Here is a 19,805-nt window from a genome sequence, read left to right as displayed (position 1 = left end):
TGATTGCACAGCTCAGGAATTTTTTCTTAATCAGTAGGCAAATCTGTATTCTGTGATCTAGATAGCAAAGTCATTTTCAGTGCACACTTTGGCATCCTCACAAAGTTAAATAATATAAATATAGTTAGTGTGGCTCTGTAAGGATGACACAGTATGATAATGTTCTTCTAGTGCTGTGTTCATAATCAGTTATAAATAAATTACATTGTGGCACAACTACTGGAACACCTTGACAGAGTAGTATAAATTCAGCATCAGGGACTGGGCATCATGCTGAGAGTCACACTGTACCCTGCTTGTCTCTGTCATATTATACACTCATTAGAGAAGGAAGCTAGCCAAACACTAACACAAACACACATACCCATGCAGAATAGTATACTGTAAAAATCACCAAGGGATCTACTGTATTGTCCTTTAATACATTTTCTCCTCCTTTATTTCATTTTTCCTCTGTCCTTGCAACCACTTTCTTTCTTTCTTCTATCCTGTGACTGTGTCATCTTTGTTTGGTTTGTGTTTCTTTCAGGATTATAGATTTTTGCTCCTACAACCCGTATTCATTTCTAAGGGGATTTGTAAAGCGAATGAGGATTCAGCCTTTTGTCTCTCTCGCTCCTCTTTTCTCATCTCCTTTCTCTCTCTCTTTATTTCATTTCTAACCCTCTCTCGCTACCCATTGTCATTTTTACCCCATTCCATTCCCCAGTTTTCCATTCCTTCATTTTTTTTCCCACCATTCCTCACTAGCAGAGTAATCTGTCATCCCTACCCTCTCATTAATCCAGTGATTGGCTGTCCTCTAATTGGATTTCTGTCTCTCTATGTGTCTCTCTCTCTCTTTCTCTTTTTCTTTTTCTTTCTTTCTCTTTCTTTCTCTTTCTCTCTTTCTCCCTCCCCCTGTATCTCTCTCACTTGTACACACACACACTGTCTCTCTCTCTCTCTCTCTCTCTCTCTCTCTCTCACACACACACACACACACACACACACACACACACATACACACATGAGTCTTATTAGTGGGTTAAATAGATGTTCTGGTATAAAGAGGACAGTCAGATTATTGAATGGGCTGTGATTATGGATGTTAGGGTTGCAATTTGAGTGACAGGGACAGGTCAAAACCGCTGTTAATGTGAACTGGTACTGTACTTCACTGCTATGTTACTATCCTGTTAACACTGGTTCATCTGTCAGCCACAATTAGGACATCTGGTGAGAATGAATGAGGTGGTGTCAGTGGAGATAGGGGTGGGGGGGGTGCTATAAACCTATTGTAGAGAAAACATGCCTCCTTGAAGTGATGAGCAGTTATTGAGGTCAATAGTGGAATGGGAAGTTATTGCATGAGGTGGAGAATATGAATAACTTATAGTAACGTTTTACTGCACTTGCCTATCTATAACAAATACAGATTGTCACAAAACTGGAACCATTGCCTCCACAAAGCTCTCAGCATCGTCAAAGACTCCTCCCCTTCCCTCTCACCCCCTCCTCCCCCCAATTTGGCAAACGATACGGTGGTATCAAAGCCAGCAGCACCAGAATGTGCAATAGTTTTTATCCACAAGCTGTGAGACTGCTCAATACCCTGTCTCTTACACGTCTTGTTGAACATACACACACACATACACACACCCTGCACTTGACACATTAAACATAAAGCAAAGCATCTTGCCTTCTTATTTATATTTAAGATAGCGAGACCTTCTTAGCTGTTGAATACACACCACCATGCAGTAGCAAATGTACATGCTAGAATCCCTAACACCACACCTTTTGTGCTTTTGTGCAACTGTCTATGTATAACGTGATTAGTCAGATGGGATGAAAACTACTTCAGTTTGGACCTGATTGTGAGAAAATGATTTGACTGGATAGAATTTTGACTGTAGAGTACATTACTCAGTGGCTGGCTGTGCTGAGACTTGACATGTGTTCCAGGGCATTTTGAAAGCAGTTCAAGCTGTTTTGTTGTCTTAGTCATTCAGTCCATCCTCCAATGTTCCACAGTCTCGCCATTACCCTCCAGCAACCAGGGAAACATATTAACTACCAGCAACTGCTCAGTCAGTCAGTGGATAGATTTTATAAGTTATGTTCCTGCATGGTTTTCATGGTGAAATACATTTTCTCAGCATTTAGTGTGGCTTTTACATTCAGCATATAAACTGTTGCTGGAAAGTGCTGCGACTGTCTCACTCATGGTTCTAAATTATTTATATTCAGCGTAGCAAATGCAGATCTGTAAGTGTGAATTATTGAAAATGTGTACTATAGTGGGGTGAGATCGTTCAAAGTCAAATGCTTTTTTTCTGTTATGAACCCCCAAAGGGAAATCCGACAAGCCAATTTGTGGAGGTATCACGTCCTTGCATCTCATCAAAGATGTTCAATACCAGCATCCTTTAATTTCTATCAGCAGGAAACTTTTTACCACATCCCTTACAGTGTGGCTTCCTCACCCCTCTAGTGTGTGGCTGTGAGTTATAAAGGTGTTTAGATGTGCATATTATGTTGTGTCCCAGTTTAGCTGCAGGCTGCTATAGTCTAACAAGGCAAGTGAACAGAGCTTATATGTTGCAGCCATTGCTGCCTGACACACTTCTGAAAAATGTCAACGAAGTGGGGCAGACAAGGTTGGAGTGAACTCTTGGCTCACTCAAAGTCCCTTTTAAAGTATTACCTTTGTCTTCCCTCGCTTTCTCTACCCTGTCTCTGTTTCTATATCTCTCAATCTTGTGTTCCTGTCTCTTCCCTATTGCAGGTAGTTGTGAATCTGCAAAGCTATATAACACTTTAGAAAATTTGTTATTCATGTGAGTCATCATCAGAATCTTCTCTCACTATCTTGGCTAGTGGAAAAAGTCCAAACTGTGCACTCTGTCTGCGTAATACAGCCTTATTTTTACCCAGGCTATGCCCCAGGGCAAGATGATGCAGCCTGTGCAGAATTAGCCACGGTGTGTGAATGTGTATGGCTGTACTTTTTGCACCTGCCAATGGGAGAAGTGGAATTGCAGACTAAATTCAAATCTTGTTTGTGCACCCAGGGGTCAAACCTCACCATACACCTTAAATGCACTTTACTTTGACATCCATCATGTCCTAAGCATGGTTCTAGCGCCGAGGACTGACAGTGTAATGAGACAACATTAGCATGATATTAGGGCAAGTTCTGCTCTGTGAATATGTTGTTGCTGAGCTTAGCGTGCGTCAGTGTTTGGCTGCTTTATTGGTAAGCATAGGAATACCAAAGATGACAGATGGTCAAAAAATATAGCAGAGTAAAAGTCATGCAGGGAATTCTAATCTGTAAACTATTATTAAACTGCCTCAGGCTTGTTTAACATTTTTTTTCTTTGTGTATGGGGGGGCCTTACCCTCTTTGGAATAGAAAGATAAGTGAAAATGATTGATTGTATCCAAGTCGTTTGTCATGCGCTGACAATCCTGACAGCGCAATGGATGGCTTTCTCATTTGACCTCTGAGAACATCGAATGAAAACAATATTGCACTTGCATCCATCAGCCTGCTCTGTTAACTGAGTTTATGATATAATACCGTTGGTTGGTGGCTGACGGATTGAGTGGTGCGTCATCTGTGACGAAGCAGTGGGCCGTTGATGTGTCCCTCGCTTCATCTGACTCCCATGTCAATCTCTCCTCCATCCAGCTGGAGAGGAGAGAGGTGGGACACAGGAGGACAAGACAGAGAGAGAGAGAGACAGAGACAGAGAGAGAGACACCGGTAAATAAATGAAGGAATAAATGACAGATTGAATAAATATCCGGTGTTAGATCAAGAAGAGGATAGACAGATGAGAATTTATGAGCTGAAGTTAAGAGGAAACAGACTGTCATTTTACCATTTGTAACAACTAAATAGACATTGCCCTAGTTTCAGCTTTTTCCATAGATGTTCAGTTGGATTAACACCAGGGTTCACAGCATTCCACTTCACAATGCTCCAGTGTTCTTTTCTCATCCATTCTTGGGTGCTTTGAGATGTATGTTTTGGGTCATTGCTTTGTTGGAAGAACTATGATCTGCCACAGAATCAGAGGTCTCTGACACTGGGAAGTATGTTTTGCTCCAGAATGCCTTGATAATCTTCTGATTTCATTGTACTCAGCACAGATTTAAGGCACCCTGTGGCAGATGCTGCCAAGCAAAAGCTCCTCCATAACATAACTTAGCCTCATGTTTCTTGGTTGGGATGGTGTCCTTTTCTTTTGTATTTTTTGTGAACATGGAGCTGATGTGACTTACCCAACGGCTCTATTTTTTGTTTTATCTGTCAACAGGACATTCTCCCAGAAGCATTGTGGCTTGTCAGTATAACATTTGGTTAATCTGTTTTTTAAAAGTGGGGTCTTCTTGGGTCATTCATGGAGCCCACTTTCATTCAGAAAGTGATGTATGTTATGATTGGACACTATCTGTTTTGAAGATTTCCTTGCTTCTTAATCCACAATCTATCCTTCTCTGCAATCTGGGGTTAATTTTCCTCTTGCAGCCAAGGGAACATCAAGAGAGGTTGGTGACAGTTCCATGAACCGTAAACGTCTTAATAATACTAGCAATTGTGGTCACAGAAACATCTAGCTGCTTGGATATTGTCTTTAAGCCTTAACCTTGACCATGCTTGCTGCAAATATTTTCCTCTTTATCTCCTCAGGCAACTTTCTTATTTTTTTCTTTTGTCCATGTTCAGTGTGGTGCACACAATGACACCAAACAGTATAATAAGGAGTTTTTCTCCATTTAAATAGGCTAAATAGTTTACAGGATTGAAGACACTTGTGGCAGTAATTGAAGACTGTAGTCTGCTTGAAATATCATTACAATCCGCTTATTATCACCACTTCTAAGGGGTACCACTCATTTTACCCAGGCCATTGTAGACGATATTTGTAGAATAATAATTTTTTCATGGCTTCTTTGTTTTATTCTATTGAAAAAGCTCTGGCAAAAACTCTGAATTTCAACATTTTACAGTGGAACTAGAGTATACAATGGATGTATTAATATATTTTACATTATTGGCGAGGTGGGGCTAATGGCCTGCTCTGCAACACATACTGTTGTGGTAACAGCTGGTGAAACTTGAGGATATTTAACTCTGTAAGCAGTAATATTTAACTCTGTAAGCAGTAATATACCTTTGACAGACACACAACAGCGCTCACTTAAAATGTGTTATTAAAATGACGAAATAACTCTAGATTACATACATTTATTCCAAAAAAAAAATCTTATTAACGTCTTATTTCCACCGATAACAGTAATGACACACTGCCAGCATTGTGCTGAACTAATGAACAAACTCACACCAGGGAAGGAGAAAAAGACGAAGCTAGCCTGGGGGAAGAAGAGAAAAGATAAGAGAAGTTCAGCTTGCCCTACAGGCTGTAAAGCAGGATTGGACTATCACTTTAATTTCCCTCTCCCTGTTCATTTGGAGTGGTGAAGTTTGGCTGCAGGTGGAATCCCTGTTTAATTACAAGTGGAGGGGGCAGGAAAAGAGTAGGATAAAGAGAGGAATAGAGATGAGGCAGAAGAATTAGTTGATAATAAAAGTCTCTGCAGATTTAATAAATGATCACTTTCCCACTGCAGGTTGACTCCAAGGCCTCTGGCATTATGTAAGGAGGTGGGGAGGCAGAGAGAAAAGGAAGAGAGAGGAAAGAAAAACAAAGTCAAGCTTCATCAACTCAAACTGAGTGAAGCAATGAAGATCTTGAAGAAGAAATTCTGAATCCACTTAAAGAAACGACTCTTCTTCCCTCTCTCCCTTTGACTTTTATCTCCTACAGATATGATAGACACACACACTTACTGTACATATACTGTATATATAATTTAATGCAATTGTGCCATCACAGTAAATCATTAAGTACATCTTCATCTCTCTCCCCACACATTAAGGCATCAAGTACTTCTGTGATCTCTTCCTTTTTTTAAAAGCATGATTATATTCAGCGGCTTCCATCTCTCCCTATTGTGAAGAGAGGGAGAGTGCAGGGTGTAATGGCTGTCATTTGCTCACCTGAAACAGGAGGGAATTAGAAAATGCCATGCACCCCATCCTTTGTATTTATCCCTGCTGATATGATAGCACAGCCATAGTGAAGAGACAGTGAGGCATAATGGTTGCCTCTCCGGCAAAGCCCACGAAGAAGATAGCATGAAATGAATGTGATATCGAGATGAGAGAGACAAGGGGTGCATTGGGTCGTTTAGCCACCAAATCCTTCAATTTTTTTTGATAAAGGAGGGGACAAAGTGTTGCCTGCTTTAGTATGTGTGTGTGTGTCTTTGTCTGCGTGTGTGTGTGCGCATATGTGTGTATGAGAGAGGGCCAGATATAGAGCGGAGGCTGTGGAGATGATGAATGTATGATCTTACACACCTCAGAGCATCTGAGTGACAGAGAAAGACAGACAGACAGAGACAGAGGGAGAATGAATGATATCAGGATGCATCCTCTGGAACAGAGGACTCACATTGGCACCCATCGTATCTGCTGGGACCTGAATGTGGTGTGTATTTGTCTTTGTGTGTGTGTGTTTTATCTGTTGAGAAAACCATTTCCCCAGATGCAGGCATCTGAGGCCTCGATAGGCATCAGGAGGTCTCTTCCATTCTAAAGTCTTAAATCCGACTGTGTTTTGTAGACAGTATGTGTGTACATGTGGGTGGTGTGTGTACTGGCATATCTGCCACCGATGAAGTGTTAAATTATAAAGCGTTCAGATATGGTGGCATTGTTTGCTACAGTTCTGTCTGGGTGCTTAGCTTTTATGGCAGATCACAAGGTGACAAACCACTCGATGTGGTGACGTGGTTACGTAGATTACATAAACGCACATGCACAGGGAGATTGTGGTTTCATACACTCTCATGATAAGGCTTTGGCAGCTGATATCCCCCCATAGGCTAATACAATGGCCTTTCTCTTCAGTGACTAATAGGTTATTTAGCTGGCAGTGGGTTGAGGCAGTGGTGGATCTTAGGAGGAGGAGTAGGCTCAATGGAGAGTGACAGGAAGGAAGGGAATCTATCATGTGAGATGCAGTGAGGATCAGCGTTGAGTTTGGTCATGTGCTCACACGTTTGCACCACTATCTCTGTGATTCCATCGCAAACTCATTCCCTTTATCTACCTAATGCAAATATGCCTGTACAAAGTAGGGAGGGCAAAACATACCTGCTGATTTCCCCCCCCCCAACGCACACACGCTTAACACACAAAGATGCACTTGCAATGTTTCTAATCTGTAATAGCATGCAGGATTCCTCTTGACTTTGACAAGGAGATACGCCCCCTCTGAATTCATTCAGCTGTGTGTGAATCTGTGTCAGTGTGTGTGTGTGTATGCGCACATGTCTGCCTGAGTATGCTATTTATAGTACTGGGAGAGATACACAGAAGAGACATAAATGTAGAGAGCAAGAGAGAGAATGATGTAGTGGTGTGTTTTTAGAGTATCTCCGTTGTGACAATGTCTGACTTCAGTGACAGTATGTGTGTCTTTGTGGTTCTCTATGTGCACACATGTTGAAATATGACTTCCACAGTGAGTATGTGCGAAATTGTACCATTGACTTGGTGTGTTTTTATTTGAGAGAGAGCGAGCCTGTCAGGCAGAGATGTGCCGTGTGATAGTCTGTGTGTCCAACAGAGAGAACTGCCGTCAGTGCCAGGCTGTTCTTTAGAGATACCACTACGCATAGGCATTTCTGATCTCTTGTTACATTCAGTCATGCCCTACATTGGACGGTTTAATTATGGTCCTTTTCATACCCTTAAATATGGAATTTAGTCAGTAAAATGTGCTGCGAAGAGATGTAAAATTGCATCACTTATATCCAGAGGTATAAAGAGGCCATCATGCAAAAGAACTTGATCCTCAGAACCTGTTTCGGGGTGGTTTACTGTGAGGCTGAACTTGCCAAAGTGTGCATTATCCCTACCATAGTTTCTTTGAGCAGGGCTTGCCCCAGGCATCAATCCATCATCCAGCAAGCTTTACTGGTGCTGATCCCATGTTCTGATTTCTGACTTAGATTCTGTATGTGCACCCATCAAGCTCTTTATTACGAGCACCACATTTATAGTAGGCAGGTTCTGTCTTGCTCTCAAAACAGCCGCAGTTCTTCACGGCATGGATACCATAAGATGTTGGAAACATTCTGCGATTTTGGTCCATGTTGACATGATTGTATCATATAATTTATGTAGCTTTGTCAGCAGCACATTCATGCTACCAATCTCCTGTTCTACATCCCAAAGGTATTCTACTGGATTCAAATCTGGTGACTGGGGAGGCTGTTGAAGTACATTGAACTCATTGTCATGTTTGTGAAACCAGTTTGAGATGACTTTTGCTTTGTGACATGGTGCACTATCATACTGTAAGTAGCCATTGAATTCTGGCTACATGGTCAGCAACAATACTCAGTTGGGCTGTAGAATTCAAAATGTGATTGGTTGGTACTAAGGCGGCCAGAGCATGCCAAGAGAACATTCCCCACACCATTTAACAACCACCACCAGCCTGGACTGTTAACACAAGGCAGGTTGGGTCCATGGATTCATGCTGTTAATGCCAAATCCTGACCCTACCATCTGCACGCCTTAGCAGAGATCTAGATTCATCAGACCAAACCACAGTTCTCCAGACTTGAACTGTCCAGTTGTGAGCCTATGTCCACTGCAGCCTCACACTTCTGTTCTTGGCTAAGAGTTATGGTCAGTACACATGTATTGTTACTCTTACACACAGTTAGTAATAGTAATTTTTAGTGTCTTTCTGTTAAAGTTGAATCCTAAAAACTAATTTCAAGACTGAAATTCCAGTTATTGTGCAAGCACACATACAAACACAAACACACACACACACACACAGTTTTACCCTCATCATAACCCAATATCGTTCCCACACTGATGATGTCGTCTCTCTTTCCCGGTTGTCATCAGTGAGCAGTCTGAGTGACAGCGGTCATCCACCAATGACGGCTCATTAATCAAAAGTGCCAGCAACACCTATTATTGCACCATGCTGTTACCATGGTGACAGGAGGAGGGGACGGCAGAGATCTACCTCAGCTTTGCCCCTTGCGCTCGGTCACTCAAGGCCCATGCCAATCAGTGCCAGTCAATGCCAGTTTGAATTGGCAGGGCTATATATCATAATAGATGGCCTGCTGTCCCAAGTGGCCACATTTCCCATATGGAGCCAGTGGAGAAAGATGGAAACTGTCAACCAGTAACATTTTTATGAAAATCTGTTCTGTACAAAGTACTTTGCATTCTCATTTTGCATATTAGTTTGATTGGTTTGTTTGTTTTTGCAATTAATATGCATTTAGCTGTAATAGTGCTTGAAACCAATGTTTATGTTATGGAGGCTGTCTGCTACATTAAGAGTAGATTAGATACAACACCTGTAAGGAAGCACATAAATTTACCATTATCCAACAGTTCCTGCTCCCTGCACACTCTTATTTTTAGTCTGTTTTTGAGGTCTTGAATCACCTGTTAATAATGGGTATACATGGAATAGAAATTCATTATGCTTGTCTAGCCTGAGGAGGGTTTTGTAAGCCGGCAAGTATGTGAAAACAGTATTAGGAAGCCCCTAATCTATTTATTTATTATCATTGATTTGTCTTTCTCTCTTGCTCAAAAACACACACACACACACACACACACACACACACACACACACACACACATGCAGATAGTATATTCTCCATCACGTTCAACGTCCTCCCATGACATACCTAAACACTGGATTTCTGTCAACATGACATTTCTCTGGCATTTCACATTCTCTGTCTTGTGGTAATGTGGCTCATCTTCAGTCCATTTGAAAATAGAAAAATGGAAATTGAAAAAATAAAAAAAACTTTCAATGTCTTTCCATGGTTTTTAATCATTGTTGTATATCTCTCTGCAGTTGTCAAGGGTACCAGTGGAGGCCTGTGGTCAGTACTCAACCTGCAGTGAATGTCTTGGATCAGGAGATCCCCACTGTGGCTGGTGTGTCCTGCACAACATGTAAGTGCCACTGTTAGAGATTTGTGACCACTCTGACATACAAACACTCTGAAACACACATGTACAGTTGCATTTTTCTTGTTTTCTTTTTTACACTTTAGCCACACAAATATTTTTTTACTTCCTTCCCATTCAGCCTCCCACATAGTAAACAGACAGGGGGTACTGTGTTTGGGTTGTTAGCCTCCCCTACCTCCATGATGCCTGGGCCCATGCCTAGCACTCCATCCATTGCAGCCCTTGAGCATTCAGGGGCTCCTCTAACCAACCCAGGCCAAGTCTCAGATTGCTTTCCTGGGGCTCGGCCTTGTGCCAACACCCCTCTTAGATCCATTACCAAACCTAACCACTGGCATTGTTTACCAGCCCTGAAACCAGAGCCTGGTGAGAGCACAGACACTGCCGGGCATTACCAGGGCTCTAATGGGCACCACTCCAAACTTCAGGCGTTGACTACGAGGAGAGTGATAGCTTCTATTATTGTAGGAAACTGCTGAACGAGATCTCAGAGATTACCTCATTAAGCACAATTGACTCAATCTCTGCCTTGTTTACCTTTTTTCTTTCCTGCATTTTTCTTCTTGTTTTACCTATACGCTTGTCTGTCAGTGTATCATTCTCTGTACGACACACACACATCCACACACATGTACACAAATTCTCACACACCCCGGCTGCTGTCAAAACCTTGTCCCTCAAGATTGGAGTAGGAGATAGTGCTTGCTGGGGGCAGGGAGATTTCCCACTCCACTGTAAATTGAAAATTGGTTTCTTGTGTTGGTGCCCTTGGGTAGAAAGAGTGTGTGTGTATGTATGTGTGTGTGTAAGTGTGTGAGTGAGACTGAGTACATTTAGCACCTTCATCCCTGCTGGCACTGAGAGGACATGGCGAGGGCAGAGAAGCAGTGTGAGTGTGAGAGGGACACACACACACACTGAAACCCAGAAAGGAAGGACAGTGGACAAGAGAGGAGACGGTGAGACATAGAAATAGAAAATAATAGATTAATGGAAAGATGACAAAGGGAGAAAGGTAAGGAAGAAGAATACTAAAAAATAAAGATTAGTAAATTCTTCAAATGAGAAGATTTTTGGAGCAAAAGAAAACCCCCCTCCAAGTTTGTGTTCAGCAGCATGAAGGAAGGAGAAATAGAGGATGAATGTGTTTAAGGTCTCCAGGGTAGAAAGTGCATTAGCAGACAGAGGACACACTCTGATGGGTTATGGGTCACAAACCAGAGGTTGGAGGCAAAGTCACATACACACATACACCATTGCAGGAAAGTGTAATTCGTCAGTCCAGAAGTTTTATGTTAATCACAATTTCTTGTATTGAATCCCACTCTATACTTAATCAAACATGAATCAACTTTATGGTGGTCCAGAGATGAAATAGAAGAATGAAGATCAGTGAAGAAAAAAAAAAACACAAATTAAGGGTTTGCCATTTGGACTGCACTTGCAATTTAAATCATATCTAAGTATTTGTTACTGTAAGTGAGTATGGCTCACATGTGAGTACACGTGTGATTCTGTGTGTGTGTGTGTGTGTGTGTACAAATCCATTAACACCCTGGACGTCCTCCCAGTCAGAGTAAATGGGTGGCCACAGATTGGCCTGTCACACTTAGCCTGATAAAATCGGCTCACCTCAGCTCACCCGTCACTTTACACAAATACACACAAGGGCAGAAATACACACACATAGGCAGACCCCTCTTGCTAGAGAATTAGTGTCAAGTCGCCAAAATGAAAATCGAGCCCAGAGAGAGTGAGAGAGAAGAAAATAACCAAAATGCCACTTGAGTTGATCTCAGGTGTCTAGGTGTTTGACCATCACAAGGGCAGAAGGGGGAGATTACAGGTGTGCTGTGTTTATGTGTGTATGTGTGTGTGTGTGAGGGACAGAAAGGTTGTGAGCGGTGTGCATGTGCTCACACCTCCTGTCAGTTGGATGCACAGTTTGCCTCTCCTTCACCCTTCTGGCACACAAACACTTAAAATGCACAACCACACAATGTGACTGATCGACCACAGGTGTACCTTTCCCAAAGTCTCCCCTCCTCACCACTCTCCAACCACCAGCTTGTGAATTCTTAACTGGGTCTTGGTGTAACTCAACCCCTCCCTCAAGCTCCACCTCCACAAGGCAGCCATGGCTTTATGACCGCTCTATAATCACCTCTGTTTCCCTGCTATTTGTCATTCTGTTCTATTCACCACCTGGCATATTTATTTTGTTAGCCCTGTTTACTTAAGTCAGCTTCTTACAAAATTTACATTTTTTGACTGTTAAACCAAATGTAGCCTTCAACTAGAACAGAAAATAAAATAACTCTAAAATAGAGTCAATGGTCACATACTCATTTGATATTTTTCTTGATTGTTATCAAAGTCTGGGGTGTTCGACAGATGAGCAGTACCCAGTATTCTGTGTTAGACTAATTGTCAAATGCAGAACACTTTTTAATATTAAGTAAGCTTTGGACAGACAAAATCAAGTGGACAGACTGGGTGTGGAAAATCTAGCTAACCCACATTGGGTTAGCAATGTACTTAATGAATGTGCTGGATGTGATACATACAGTATATATTGCACCCACAGTCATATATATTCTGTGTAAACATGCCACTTTTTCCCTACAGGTCAGTTTTGTCTGATCTCTTGGGGATAATTGTAAATAATCAGGTGGCCACCACATAAAAACACACACTGAGATGACAGGGCCTTAAAGAAATATGTTTTGATTGTCCCTGAGCAAACTCCCCAGGCGGATAAAATGGTTCATAAGGATTGTGCATGTCTCCTTCCCATTTCTTTCTCCACGTCCCCTTTATTTAATCATGTGCATTTAATGTCATGTGAGGTCAGTAGAGGTGTAAGACCATTAACATGCCTGAACCCTATAACAGAAGACTTCCCAGCAGGTCATTAAAAAAACATCCAAAGAGAACATTTTTCATTTGTTTTTTCGATTTGCCTTTTATCATGAATCTCCTCTGTCATCACATTTGCAGTCTCTGAAATCAACAGACTGACCACCATCCAAACCCCTACAGAGAAATATACTACAAGTATTGCTATATACAATTTGAATGTGCTGAAAGATAAAGAAAGTTGAAGAAAGAAAGGATGCATATACGACTGTGGTGAACAAAATAATAGGAACATCTGTCAACATAATGCAATGCAGTCCAGCAGCACCACAGCCTATAAATTTATCATGCAACTGAATCAACAGATCTTTAACAAAAACTACTTTATGGACATAAGGTCATCTAAAAGTGAGAGTAATTGAATTACAGCCAAACAACATGGACTTGTGCAGCTTCCAAGAGTCCTCTATTAACATGTACACTGTGTGCATAGTAAATATATGTATTTTTACCAAAATAAGACTTAATAAACTATAAATGCAAACCCCTGTCATGCTTGCCTCCATGTCTCCAATTGGTCAGGAGTCCTGCTCAGTCATAACTTGAATTGATTAGCCTGATATTATGGCATGTAGCCAAAGGGAAAACCAATGGATGAACACCCATAAGTGAATGACAGCAATTTGATGTTGAAAGGCCAACAGAGAAAAGCAACAACAGATATATATATATTTCTAAATATATATTATAATGGAGGCAATGCTATCTTGTGAAATGTTTTCCCTGGCTCAGCCAAGGTTAAAGATATTTCTACAAGGAATAAAAACAGGCACCCTGCCTAGTGCCCTGATTATAGACCAAAGGCTTAAACCATGCATCTTTAATAACATATAGCAAAAAGGCCAAAACTCAGGGAACTCTTAGAATTCACATATACTCTTCCACCCACACTTAGTCTGTGCTGGAAGGAGGGGTGTTGAGGGGAAGGATGGCATGCAGTTCCTCTTCAAAGTGTTCTTCCAGATAGTTTGTTGTTCCCAATCAACCTTGAAATCACCTCACTGGTCTGAGAGCAAACAGAATTGCAAGCAAGCTCTCTCTCTCTCTCTCTCTCTCTCTCTCTCTCTCTCTCTCTCTCTCTCTCTCTCTCTCTCTCTCTCTCTCTCCCCCCCTCCCCCTCTCTGCCCCCTACTCCCAGCATTGCCTTTATTTACTCTATAGATCAGTGAGAGGAGCTGTTAGAGAGAACACCAGGGGAAGAGGAGAAAGGCAATCAATAGTACAGGGGAGGAAATCAACAGGAGTGGATGGTACACCTTTGTGTGTGTGTGTGTGTGTGTGTGTGTGAATGTGTTTGTGTGTGTGTGTGTGTGTGTGTGTGTGTGAATGTGTTTGTGTGTGTGTTTGTCTGATAGCAGTTATTGTCCTTGAAAACACTGACCATTTATTTATTAAGGCAAACGTCTTCAATAATTAACAAGCGACTTTGAATATGTATATGTATTCGCTATGTATAGACAAATTCCTCTCTATATTTTTCAAGCCCACTAAGAAACTTTGTACCCCCCACCCCACTCCCTGCAGTGAGCTCTGCCACTATAAACCTGAAGCCTCACCTGTCAACCAAACTGTCTTGGCCTATCAAACTCAGGACTCATGCTCTCTACCGCTGAGATGCACAACTTATGCTAATGCCTGTCTAGCTCGGCAGGTGAAAGGAAAGTTTCCCCTCATATCAGCCCCTCCTTTTCATCATTCCCCCTTCTTTCCACTCTTTTACCACTGACATTAGATGTCGTACTCTGTCAATCAAAACCTCATGACGGATTCTTACAGAGGATTACCTTTAAGGGAGTGTGTAAAAGACACATATGTACAGTGGCAACCATAAATACTTATTTATTTTATGCATATTAATTGGAAAAAAATGACCTCTTGGTATTCTGCATATATCAATGTAAAATCCTAGTTATGTGATATATGACCTAGTAAGAACAGTATTTGTAAAACACACTGCAATGAGCCATTTTAAAATCACTTTCCTGTGATTGTCAAAACTTGACTAATTTGCTAATACTTGTTCCGTTCAGCGAAACCCTGGGGTTTCATGTCTTGCTGTTTTGTTTATTTACAGTATGAAGCCAGTCAGACATGATGTATTTTTCATTTTGCTGTGCGGTTTTCATCCATACTTGGGTCCCTCCAAGCAAGGTAGAGGCACTTCTGCGACGACCCAGTGTGTCAGAAATGTTACAGCTACATTATGGATATGTTACCTCCCCTAATGCCGGTCTGTCAGCTGTCAGTTTTGTAAGTGGTTAACTAGGCTGTCACCGCGCCTGTCACGTGTGACAGCCAGACAGATTGGAAACCATATTTGGAGAAGTAGCATTGTCAAAATGAATGTCATCACATTTGGCATGGATGTTGAGAATATCTCACATTACTCTGATACCAGTGTCAATTTGGAACAAGTGGCGCTAATGTTGCAGTATCTTCACATTAATAATTGGTTTGACATATCTCAATCTCTTGCTTTTGCCTGCGATAGTGGCAATATTCCCAGAGTGCTGAAATCATTTTCCCTTTCTCCCCTTTTCTCAGTTTTTCATTTTCTTTTCTCATTCTACCCTCTTCCTGTCTTCACTATCATTCAAATCACAGTCCATATCCAGCAGGCTTATGATACATTTCATTTTTTGTGTTTGTGTGAGCGTGTTTGTGTGTCTGTGCTTCCACCAATCCAGTCCCAGTCTGTATTAATTCATTTATCCATCAGTTTCAGTGTGTGTTTTGGTGTATTTTACTCTATTTTACATTCTTGTGCATGTGTACACATCATCTGTGTGTGTCAGATTGTAGTACATTTTGTGTTCAGAAGCATGTTTTACCCATAAACAGCATCATGCTCCCACTCCATCTAGCTCCTTTCCTCTCTTCCTCCAAACACTCATAAACATCGATCCCTCGTCCCTGAAGTAGATTGGGGACAGTAAAATCATCTGTGCCACTGACCACAGGCAAATACCTTCTTCTAGTTCATTAGAGAAGGTCTGTCTGTACAATCAATAGTAAACCTCTAGAAGTAAACTGTGATATACAGGGGAAGTCCTTATGAATCAGTGGACCCAGACATCCACTGTGTACTTGAAAATGTTATGGGTTTGATTCTGAATGATAGCTCATACAGTCACATTTTGCATAGTTGCCTCTTACATTTTCCTTTGGAGTAGACTCTGTTTATCAAAATGAACAGAAGATAAATCTAAATACTTTTTTGAAGTTGTGTGCTAGAGTCACACAATCACACCTTGATAAACTGTTGTCAAACATATGTACAAGCTTATTAGGATGGTACAACATAGTTCAAGAAGTCATAAGTAAACACACAAAATGGCTGATAAAACTTGCAAGTCATGCTGCAAAGCCTCTTGTCTTCTAAATCCTTTGTATTCCCAGGACATCTTTGGTGCTGTCAAATGAATAACCTTTCGAAGGGAAAAGCTAATTGGCAGATCCACTGAATGGTTTTTCTTTCTCTCCTTCACCTCTCTCTCTCTCATATTAATTCTGCACCATCGCTACCTGTTGCTGTGTTCACAGTCATCCGTTACCTCAGTGTGCTCATTACTGTGGTATGCCACACTAATTCTAATTAAACTGCAGTGCCACAATTAGCATGCTACCAGGGACGCATTGTGTTTGGTTGTGGCGACCACCAGCCTCCCCTGGAGATAGCCATAAGTGCTTTGAAACATACTGTTGGCAGGGAAAGGAATTGTTTACACCAAAAGAGTTCTTCCACTATCAGTAATACATCTGACATGAGAGCAGCCACATTAAGTAAAAATATTACCTGCTATCAGGCTAAGCTAGTAGGCTGACTTTTCATATGTAATGTGATGTAATGTTTGTTTGATAGATGCCTGTTTTAAATGCAGAGATGGAAGTGTTATTGACATAAAATTCAAAACAAATGAAGTTTATTGGTGAAATAACAGACAGGTGAAAGCAATTAGGACAAGCATAAATATCTGAAATGAACTTTCCTAGTCTCATGACAGAGCCAAGATGCTGGTCCTTGCATCACAATTTAAGCTAAGTACAATTAGTTGCAGCCATGACAATACACTGCTCAGCCTAATATTCCCAAGTGGAGGAGCCGGACTTGGTTTTAAAGAGTGCTAAAATGACCTGGTCAGCTCTCAAAGTTAAATTTATTCAAAGTTGTTTCTTTGATCTTGCATCCTTGCATCCATGGCTCTTGCTCTGATGTCTGTGCCCAGGGGAGGGTGGCCATCCCTTGAGTATGGGTGACTGGTTTCACCCCCTCACACACACCCACCACCTCTTGCTGGATGCTAAGGGAAGTTGAGGGAAGGGAACAAGGCCAAGAAGTGACAGGGGCATCAGGATGGAACGGAGTGCTACACCTCCCAGTTCCCTCTCAACTGTCACCATCATAGTGTGAAAACACGCTCTCACACACACACACACACACACACACACAGAAACCAATCTGCTCTAGCCCTGCACGCACAAGCACACAGCTGCACGCCCACTTTTAAGTCAGGACCATTGCTCACTGTCACCTATTGTCACCCCACCACACACAGGGAAACGCTGGGAAATGGACATGCACACACAAACACACACTCACAGTGGGGAAGGTGTCTTGCTTTTGTCCACCAGAGCGAGAGTCAGACACAGGGACTGACAGACAGAGAGGATGAATGAGAGATCTGTTGACAGTCAAAGAAAGTGAAGATATATGGTGATGAAAGGGGTGAGTAAGACAAAAGAGAAAGAGAGAGGGAGTGAGAAATCTTCCAGTGAAGAACATAAATTAAACTCTAGAAGCAGGTACTCTAGTGGAGGATATGAGGGTAAAAACACAAACATATAGAGTCCATCTTGACTATAATAGAGAACACCCCTGGGAGAGGGCACCCACGCAGGTCACCTCACATGTCCCTTGACATAGCTGTTGTTATGGCAACAGCAACGTAGTGAGAATATGACAACCATGTTACATAATGCAACAGTAATCCCCACTGATTTTTCAGTATTTATGTCATATAGTATTGTCACTGAGATCACTCATACATGCCAAGACAGTCATTCCTCAACAGGACTCAAGCAACACTGCATGTGCAGGGTCTGGTTGTCCTGCAGCAGATGTGTTATCCTGGGACTAAAAAGTACCCTATGTTTAGGTTACATTCTCAGTTTTTTACCAGAAAACACTGCATGTGTCCTCAAGGCATAAATGTTTATATGTACTATAATTATATATTATATGTAATTAATATTAGACGCATCTGTATGAGTCCTGACACGCTGCATTCACACACTTCACACGTTTGTGTCATCTCATCCAGAGTAAGAAACTTCCTTTTGGCTGTGAATAGACACACCTCATTGAATGAAACGCTGCCATCTGCAGCTGCACACATGTAGGATCATAACACAATATACGGGAAGATAAAAGCCAAATCCACTATTGAGACCCCATTGAAAAACAGTCCTCCAGTGCCCTGCACTGTCATCCTCAGGGGCAGTTAAAAAAAACATCATCAAACGAAGACTTCAGTTCACAAATACCTTGGGAAACACTGTAGATGCAGTGTAATGATAAGCTATTATTTTCCCTTGTCAGTGTCTGGGCTTTTATTTTTTCAATGTGAGGTCAGGTTGTGTTTTGACGCAGTAATAAATGGGGCATTGATATATGACCTGATTGGAAATTCCAAGTATTAACTTTTAGATCCTTTGACTGTCTTATGCCATCTAAACTAACATGTTAGTTCAATATTGTCATCTTTAAATGCAAATAAAGAGTGAGTAATCTTAGAACTCCCATGGACATTTAAAAGTAAACAGGTACATGAATGCGATCAAGATATACAAATAACCAGCTGACTAACACAATACTCATTTATTGTCTAATTTGTGTTTTCAGAAATTCGTAAACAACTCAATAATTCAGGTAAAGAATTCCCAAAAAGTTAATTTTGTAAATGTGTGTCCTGACCAGTGTGAGCTGGGATAGGCTCCAGCCCCCTGCAACCCTTATTGGATAAGATGTATAGATAATGAATAATTTTGTAAATGACATCTCCTTTGTCACCCTCTTTAACCTTCCTGCCTCTCAGAAACACATATACCAACTTCCCTCCGAGCCAGGCAGATAAAGCTGTTTAATATAGAGAACCTGGCCTAATGACATCTTCAGGGGCAGCAGTGGCATCACATGCTAGATAAACAGCCTAATAAGGCTGCCACACTACCATACCATTAAATAGGCCAGGGGATTGTTTGTTTGGAAGTGTGTGTGTGTGTGAGAGAGAGAGAGAGAGAGAGAGAGAGAGAGAGAGCGAGAGAGAGAGAGAGAGAGAGAAAGAGAGAAAGAGAAAGAGAAAGAGAGAGATGAAGTGATGAAAATTGGTGGCATGGCTTTGGCAGCTGCTAAAATTGTGTGGTGGAGTGCGAGGCACCAAAAGTCACTGCAGAGGGAAACAGCTGCTTCTTGTTTGGCCAGAGGACCAGATTGATGCTGCCAATCTATTCTGCTGTTTGTGTGCATGAGAGAGAAATGTGGAATTTATGGAGGTTGTTGGAAATAATAAATGGTAATAGCCTTCATTTTATTCAACTGTTTATGGAACATTTATTGACAAAATTAGACTCCCTCTCTGCCTCTCCCCACTCTTTTAATATATATGTTTTAGAGATTGTTCCATCTTATATGGCTTTATATTGGTGCAGACCCTCAGCAGCAGTGTTACTGTGTAATTTTCCGCTCAGCCGGTGTTCTTGCTTTGGAAGTACGTAAAGGGGATGGCTCAGAGATTTC

At 41.5% G+C, this 19,805-nt stretch overlaps 1 protein-coding gene across 4 annotated transcripts in view; it reads left to right on the top strand.

Annotated features, from left to right (window-relative positions):
* Positions 1–19,805, top strand: part of plxna4 (plexin A4) — a 227,585-nt gene that overhangs the window by 136,206 nt on the left and 71,574 nt on the right. For all 4 annotated transcript variants that reach the window (XM_018670976.1, XM_018670973.1, XM_018670971.1 and 1 more), the window contains one exon: positions 9,972–10,072. In XM_018670976.1, the coding sequence (XP_018526492.1) occupies positions 9,972–10,072 (101 nt within the window). The remainder of the gene's footprint in view (positions 1–9,971; positions 10,073–19,805) is intronic.

This window comes from Lates calcarifer, linkage group LG18 (assembly GCF_001640805.2).
Source record: "Lates calcarifer isolate ASB-BC8 linkage group LG18, TLL_Latcal_v3, whole genome shotgun sequence".
In the NCBI taxonomy this organism is placed as follows: domain Eukaryota; kingdom Metazoa; phylum Chordata; class Actinopteri; family Centropomidae; genus Lates; species Lates calcarifer.
The sequence above is the reverse complement of the archived record's forward strand: the minus strand, read 5'-3'. Positions and strand labels throughout refer to the sequence as shown.